General features: G+C 42.8%; 1 protein-coding gene across 1 annotated transcript; it reads left to right on the plus strand.

Moving 5' to 3' along the window:
* Positions 1 to 2,928: 2,928 nt before the first annotated feature.
* On the plus strand, positions 2,929 to 7,891 carry si:dkey-56m19.5 (fibrous sheath CABYR-binding protein). The gene is made up of 2 exons (XM_049598312.1): positions 2,929 to 3,137; positions 5,544 to 7,891. The coding sequence occupies exon 2, from the start codon at positions 5,552 to 5,554 to the stop codon at positions 7,292 to 7,294; it is 1,743 nt and encodes a 580-aa protein (XP_049454269.1). The 5' UTR covers positions 2,929 to 3,137; positions 5,544 to 5,551; the 3' UTR covers positions 7,295 to 7,891.
* The last annotated feature ends 394 nt before the right edge of the window (positions 7,892 to 8,285 follow it).

The following is an 8,285-nucleotide window of genomic DNA, read 5'->3' on the forward strand; positions in this document are numbered from 1 at the left end:
ATACTCACCAACATTAAGCAACCAAAAACAAGGCTGTGTGGTATGAATTTTCATTCATATTATTTTATACTATTGCTGTAAAAATATATTTGCCTCCAGTAGAGGGTACTATTTCATGTCTCTCTGAAGATGAATGGATAGAAACTATAAGCAAACCATAGAGTGCACCACTCCTCTCTTTCCTGTAGAGGCTGATATTTTACACATCTACAACTGACATTATAGATGAAATCACAATTACAGTGACGAAAGTTATGGTTATTATTATGGTTATGCTGTTAAAATGTGCCGAAAATGTTCAAAAAGCACCAATTCACATACTGAACTTTCACCAAGTTTTGTACTGAAAACCACAAACACTATTAGCACTACTGTGCACTTTCTAGTTGTATGTTTGATTTGATTTGATTAGATTTATATAGCCTAAGGAATTTAAAAGCACACCAACTCAAAGGAGTATTATAACTGAAAAATCCCAGAGTGTAGCACTTTAAAGCATTGCTAAAAACACTTAAATATACGCATAGTGAGCATGTAAGGAGCACAAAGTATTCAGGTTTCAACAACTTCTACCAACATGTGTGTTACTGCAACTTACGTAGGAGTATGCCTTGACTAAATGGTCAAAAACATCCATTTCAAATATCAGGATTATTTTTCTTTGTTGTTGATTAAGTCAATTTATTGTTATTTCATTTGCATATTTAAATATTATATATAAACCTGCCCAGAATATAAACCTGAGAAAGCCCCCATACAAGCCCAACAGTTTGACACATTCCTGCACACACTGTGAGCTATGGGCTTATAGCGTGTTGCAGCACCCAACACCTGTTTCTAAATTTCCCCAGCTCTTCAGTCTTTGGGTCAGTCCAGGCCAAAGGGGCCAGTACTCATAGACAGACGAGCTTTGGGCATTTTCCTGAAAACTCTGGGGTCTGTGATTCCTCTGTCTATGTGGAGCAGTGTGGTTGGCTGCATGGTGGTTATACTCCTGGGAATGCATTCCAGAGCTTTTGCATCATGTGAAACTCAGCCTTTGCTGCCCCTTTGTCACTGTTTAGCTCTGCTGCAAGCAGGGAAAACAAACAAGGTGGATCTTATTTTCTTGTTTCCTTGAACAGATAGAAACTAGAGCGTTGGGGCGATAAAAGTAGATAGCAGAGCATTTTATAAAATTCAAGACACAGGTTTAACACTCTTGTTTGGGAGTATTTAATTTGTCCTACGCAATTTTAAATGGATATGTCACAAATGCGTAATGTAACCAGATGCTAGTAGAAAACATTAAAATGGTGTCATTTCTTCTTCTAAAATGTTTATGGTGTATCATTATCTTAGACATATAAGTTTCTCTCCAGACGCTGTGTTGTGCTATGAGCTCTTGTAACAGCAGGGGGTGCTGTCTCCTCAATAATAGCCTACTGTCAGTTTGGTATTAATTCTGAAACATGAATGATAAATGTATTTATTTAAAGATCCCTGCGTGGGAAAATCACAAGAGGGGGAAAGACAAAGAAAAAAAAGTCCCTCTAAACTACCAAAGCCACTGGAGTGTATCACATCCACCAGACAACATGTAATACAAATATTGTCTGAGTTCAACACCTGTTATGTTAAATGAAAATATATATTAGATATCACATATTAAATGTGTCTAAGTGTTGCATGCACTGAGCCATATTCTTTCCTGCTTTAATGCTTAAATTATACTGTACACTATTCTCTTAAGTGCATTAAAATCTCCTTAAACATCACTCTCAGCAAGGCCCAAAAAAGGGCAAAAACCTGTTTGGCTGCTCTCCAAAGTGCTTTTCTAACTAAATGCCAGGTTAGTGATTTTTGAGTGATGTAATGAGATCGTCAGCCCTTTTGTTGTGTTATTCGTAATGCCTGTCTTCCAGTTTCAGCGAGAGAAACTGTAAAGAAACAGTGGAAAGTGGAAACAAGTGGGCTGCAGCTGGAGGAGATGTGAAGATACTGAGAAGATTAAATCCTAGCAGTTTCATTGAGATTGCTAATAGTGGAGATTAGTGTTGGAGAATGATTACATGTCTTTACCATTATGCCCCAGCTTTATTTGCTCACACTATCTGATGGTTTTCAGTGTGTCAGTGGCATACCGTGTCAAATTGTTGAGGGAGTCAAAACGTTCACCTGAGGGGTCAGTTGTTGAATTTCATTAAGTCTCACCCATACCAACCTTGTCCCATTAACACATGGAAGGCAAATAGCAAAGAGGCGCAATCCATCAGAATACTTTGTACTGGTCAGAGTGAACTTTTGGTCCTCTTTATAACCCTAACAACAACCTTATAGTCATTTAAAGCCAGCCATGGGGTAACACATACTTCAGACAGAATGTTCCTGTATATATTTATAATGTCAAATGATTTAGATGAGTTATTCAGAAGATGATCCAAACATTGATGTTCACAGCTCCAGAATAAAACACATTTTACAATCATTTAGATGCAAGTCAACGTGTGTTTTATGTAAGTAGGGATGAGCATGTATCTAACGACAGAAGAAGAAAAACACACAAAGGAATCTCTGTAATTTACTATGGAGATTTGTGTGTGTGTGTGTGTGTGTGTGTGTGTGTGTGTGTGTGTGTGTGTGTGTGTGTGTGTGCGCGCGCGCGCGTGTGCTGCACAAGTGGTTTCACTGAGATAATACCTCCTATGCATAATTTATGTTATAGTAGTACTCCTGTGGGGAGGGGGCTTACATGGATCCCTATAGCACCATTCCTTCAGCAGAGTAAAAAAAAAATGGACATTTTACAAAGTGAAATTCGTGCCAGTCAGCTCATAATCACCCTCAGTCGGCAGATGTATTTACACAACAGAGAAAAATGCACCGTGCGCTGGAGTGGGTGTGTTCGGGAGAGGAGGGGTTTCGATTTGGGAGGGTATAGATTGCAGCCGGGGCAGTAGTGGGGTAGGCTGGATTGTGATAGCGACAGATGTCTAGAAAACTGTGAGGGGGCACTCCTCAGTTACAACACAGTCCCAGACTGCACCTCGGAGAGCAGGGGCGGAATCTGCAGCTGTCACTCCAAAGGTTTACCTCCATTATCACATCCAGCCGGAGCCTGGAAAAGAAGTAGAAGTGATCACTCTCTCGACACACAGGTCGGTCCCATTAATATTAACATCTGTTTTATGTGTATTTTTAATTTGCAGCATGAGTAGAATATGTGTTGTGTGGGCAAAAGGGAAGAAAGAGAAAGAAAGAAAGAAGTGAGTAAAAAGGAAAGATGCCTCTGAGCTGCAGCTCATTGTTCTCCTTCTTCTTTCTTTGCCTTTCTCCTATCATGCAAATTTGTACATTTCAAGGCTGCCACAATAAAGGCAGTTTTTTTTTTCCTTTTCCAGTCCCCAGCGGTCGAATTTGATTTAGTGCGTCTTCTCAGGCAGCAGCGCTTTTTTTTTTATAAGTAGGCCAGCCGATTAGAAAAACCATTGGGATGGAGAAAAGCGCAAAACTAAGTTGTGAAGTTGATGCGTTTAGTAGGAACTGAAGCATTACTGGGATGGTTTTCTTTTGCATGTCCGACATTTTCAAATGCTGGTGAACAAAAAGGGCAGAGCAGCTGAGAGAAGCAGCGGTGGGTGGGTGGGTTGAAATGGGGGATGGAGACCCCTCTACAGCTTATATCACTCAACTGTTCGTGGCCAGTGTATAATGTAATAATTATCGTATGTAGCAGCCTAAGTGTATATCTTACACTGGTACAGATTACTATCAGTGTCTGCTGCCAGTTTAGCCCAGCCCATTACTTTTGTCAGTGAGTATCTGGTGGTGGTGGAATCTCCATCCTTTGTTACCGGCCGGCACATGCTGCCGTGCCTTCTTCATCTTTGTGTAAAGCTTTGTGTCTACTGTACATCTGATTTTCGCATTTTTATCGGAATTTGGCTTGAAAAATAAAAAGGTAAATGAAAAACTAGAATGATTTGAGCTCAAAATAGGAGGTTTTTATCCTAAACAGTACATTTTTGCTTTGTCTGATTTGGAGGCCGAGTATACCAAGAGGGTTTTGGCGAAAGATAGGCAAATAAGAAATCAATAACATGAAAAAACAGTCACATGATTCTTAAGAGCTAGTAAAAAGCAGAATATGGCTGGCATTGATGCAGAAGAAGATTGATTTTTTTTTTTTTTTTTTTTTTTTTACAGCCATTTTACTGTAAATTGGTGTAATGGATGTGCAGCCAATCCCATCTTGGTGTGTGGTGCATCCTTGATTGCTCCATTGCAGCACTAAGGACAGTTCCCACATTGTTCGTACCCACATTCTGCCATGATGGGTGAAAGCCTTAATTGTGGCATGTTGGACATAAAAACAACTCCATGTTCCCATAATATTTCCATCTTTTCCTGTAATAGCATCCCACAAACCGAGATAGGCTGAACAGAATATATCCGACTGTGGCATTTAAAATGCATGTAATATAAACCTGTAGCCTTTATTATGCAGGACCATGGGCTCTCTTTTATTCACACAGGTTGATTTGTTTAGGGTCATCTGACACAACATCAGTAAGATAAAGTTGAACTTCCAGTTCTCTATTCTGTCACCGAAAGGAAGTTGCATTCTGTTGCAATCACCCTCTCTTCCCCTACAGTCACAACAGTATTGACATATTAGCACAAAGAACTACAGTAGTTTGCTTTAGTCACAGAATGTGTCAATGGCATTGGATTTTTTTTTAACTGAGCAGGGGATTATACAGAAAATCCACTCGTGTAATTCATTTTTTGTGTGTGAATGTAACTGCGGGCTCTAAATGATGTGTCTTGTGAGACTCACCACATTATAAAGAGTGTAGTTTGTCATGCTGAGGGAGGAATAGTTGTACGTCTACATCATAGATGTTCAACTCAAAGTTGTGGGCTCATTTGGCACTGAGCCTTACCCAACATTCCTGAAAGGGTAGAGAGTCTATGGAGTTGTCTGATCTCAGTAAGGTTCCCATGCATTTACATTTGTTTTCTGGCCAAACTTTGCTTGGCAGAGAGCAGTTTCCTAATTGAACTTCTAGTTCACTTCTAAACAATACAGTTCTCTTCATTCTCCCGTTGGACTGGATGCTGTTTTACATTTGAAAGAATGAAGTCGTACCCATGCTGCATTTTAGAGAGTATGACAAAATACATTCCTAATGTTCACATGCAAAGTCTAAACTTAAAGTACCTAAGTGGAGTAGGACCAACTCTGTGCTTGGGTGGCTAGTGGTTGAGTGGTTAGGACTGTTGCCTCATGACGCCAACATCCTGAGTTTGAACTCAGACAGCTGTGGCCTTTTAGTTTGCATGTTCTTGTGTTGGCATGGTTTGGATTATGTCCTCATACAGTCCAGATGAATATGAAACTCTAAATTCCCTTTGTCTTTCTTTGTCTTGAAGATATATCATCTGTAAACAACATATTCTAGAACCATGAAAGTGTTTTAAATATTTAAACAACACAGAAGGCCAAATAAATAATGTTTTATCTCTCATATTAAAATACCTTCTTGTTCACTTGTCTCTAGGAGAAACCATGGGAGGCAAACTGAGCAAGAAGAGGAAGGGATATGATGTGAGCGACCCCAAAGAGGCGAAAGATGGGACTGCAGCGCCGGCTAAAGCGGAGGCTGGAACCCCACCTGCAGAGGCCGAGGTGACAGCTGAGGCAGGCAATGTGGTAGAGGAAGCTGTGGGGTCAGCTGTGGCAGCAGTCACTGAAGCTGTCAAAGCTCCAGAAGAGCCCAAATCTGCACCTCCAGAGGAACCAGCTCCAGTAGAGGAACAGGCTCCTGCAGCAGAGAAGGCAGCTCCAGTAGAGGAAGCACCTGTAACAGCAGAGAAGGCAGCTCCGGTAGAGGAAGCACCTGCGGCAGCAGAGAAGGCAGCTCCGGTAGAGGAACCACCTGCGGCAGCAGAGAAGGCAGCTCCAGTAGAGGAACCACCTGCAGCAGCAGAGAAGGCAGCTCCAGTAGAGGAACCACCTGCAGCAGCAGAGAAGGCAGCTCCAGTAGCAGATGAACCAGCTGCAGCAGCAGAGAAGGCAGCTCCAGTAGCAGATGAACCAGCTGCAGCAGTAGAGGAACCAGTCGTAGTAGCGGAGGAATTAACTCCAGCAGCAGTGGAGTCAGCCCCAGTAGTAGAGGAACAAGCTCCAGTCGTAGAGGAACAATCTCCAGTCAAGCTCCCAGAAGTTACAGCAGCAGCAGAGGAACCCTCTGCTCCAGCACCAGAAGAACCCACGCCTAGTGAAGTTGAACCTGAGCCTGCAGCTGAGCTTCCTGTAGAAGAACCTGCTGCAGCTGTAGTATCTGTGCCAGAGCCAGAGGTTGCTGCCAGCCCAGAGGAAGCACCCAAGGACCCAGAGCCAGAGCCCATCCCAGAGACTGTTACTGAGCCAGAAGCCACTGTGGAGGAGACAGTGGTCCATGCTGCTGTCCCTGAACCAGAGCCAGCTGCAGAGCCAGTGCTGGAGCAAGCCCCAGAACCAGAGCAACCCCCCAAGCCAGAGCCAGCAGCAGAGCTTGAGGCAGAGCCAGAGCAACAACCAGAGCCAGAGTCAGTGGAAGCACCAGAGCAAGAACCTGTACAAGAGCAAGCACCAGAGCCAGAGCTTGAACAATCACCAGAGCCAAAACCAGAGCAAGTACCTGAGTGTTTAATAGAGACTGATGGACCTGCAGCAGCAGAAGAAGAAGAAGAAGTTGAGCCAGAACCAATTGTGGCCACATCTGACGTTACTGAACTTGAGAATGTGGAAGCAGAAGCACCTGAGAGTGCCACAGAGGAGGTCCCCGCTAAAGATCAGCCTGTAGAAGAGGAATCTATTGCAACAGAGGCCTCCAGCACTGAGGCGGCACCTGAGCCAGAAGCAGCAGAACCTGTCCCTGAGATTGTCATCTCGGAGTCAGCCTCTGCCAACGAAGTCAGTGCTGAGTCTGAAGAGGTAGCTGAAGCCTCTGTGGAAGAGGTGCCTTGCCCAGAGCCTGAGGTAGAAAGCAAGATGGAGAATGGAGATATAGAGAGCTCTTCTGTTACAGAGGATGTGGCAGAAGTAGATGCACTTCCAGCTGTGAATGGAGAGTGTGCAGATTCTGCTGCCACAGAGACAGAGGAATGTGTTAATGGTGATGAAAAGCCCGAGGAGACGCCTATCAAGGAGCAGAGTGACTTTGAACTGAAAAAGGAGGTGAGCCTGAGCGGGGATGTCCAGGAAGTTCCAGACGCAGTCTCCGACTTGGCAGACAGTCTCAGCACTGAGGTCACCCAGGCAGTCTGAAAAAGAAGCCATCTTTCTAATCAATGTGAATTCATTTTAATCCTCAGATGGTACGAGAAAGCCATCAAGGTATCACAAACACAGCTAGGCTTTCTGGAATGCTGTAACCACCGCAATGTCTATAGTGGTGACTCAGGCAAGAAGGATGTTTTCTTTTGAGTAACCAAAAATGAAATGCAACCACTTGAGGATAGAAAGAGACAGAGACAGACAGACAGAGAGAGACCGAGAGAGATAGAGAGAGGAAGTGAGACGGAAGTGCAGAGAGCAGACGTGAGTTAGTTGGAGGGGGAGTTCAGGCAGACAGAAACTGCACAACATAGCAAAAATACCAGACAGCAAATATGATATCAATGAACGGAGTTAATAAATCTGTCTTTGTGTGTGAGCCCGATGAATATTACAAAGTGGTTTATTGGAACAGCATTCGTCATTAGTATATTATCTGATTTAGAATGTCATATATCCTTTCTATTACTATATGCAGAGACATGACATAAATGTTTTGGCCTTTTATAATAATGGTACCTGTGAGGACTGCTCATTTTAAATTGATTGTTCGGAATAGAGAATAAAAAGAGATTGTTATAGCCTACAGTGATCTTCTTTTCTTTTCACGCATTCCCTCAGCATCAAGTGTGTAACAATTTTCTGAAGCACTGGGTCACTAAGATTCATTGTGCTGTAAGCCACGGGTCCGATGTTCTTATTAAAGGAACAGTGTGTAAGATTTAGGCAGATTTAGTGGCATCTAGCGGTAAGGATTGCAGATTGCAACCAGCTGAAACTTCTCCAGATTAGAATTTCCTTAAGTGTTCAATGTTCAGGAGGACCTGAATTATCCGCAAAGATCTCATCCTCTCCAAAACAAATGGATCACGTGATTAAAACTGGTAAAAACACTAAATAAAGCTAGTCCCTCTGACGCTGTTTGACACGTGGGAGACGGGCTGCTATTGCCTACCACCTGTTAATGTGTACTCACATTTTT

This window comes from Epinephelus fuscoguttatus, linkage group LG2, assembly GCF_011397635.1.
Source record: "Epinephelus fuscoguttatus linkage group LG2, E.fuscoguttatus.final_Chr_v1".
Taxonomy (NCBI): domain Eukaryota; kingdom Metazoa; phylum Chordata; class Actinopteri; order Perciformes; family Serranidae; genus Epinephelus; species Epinephelus fuscoguttatus.

Bases quoted from the DNA above. Each gene is read 5' to 3' on its own strand.
- si:dkey-56m19.5 (XM_049598312.1), top strand. From the start codon at position 5,552: ATGGGAGGCAAACTGAGCAAGAAGAGGAAGGGATATGATGTGAGCGAC.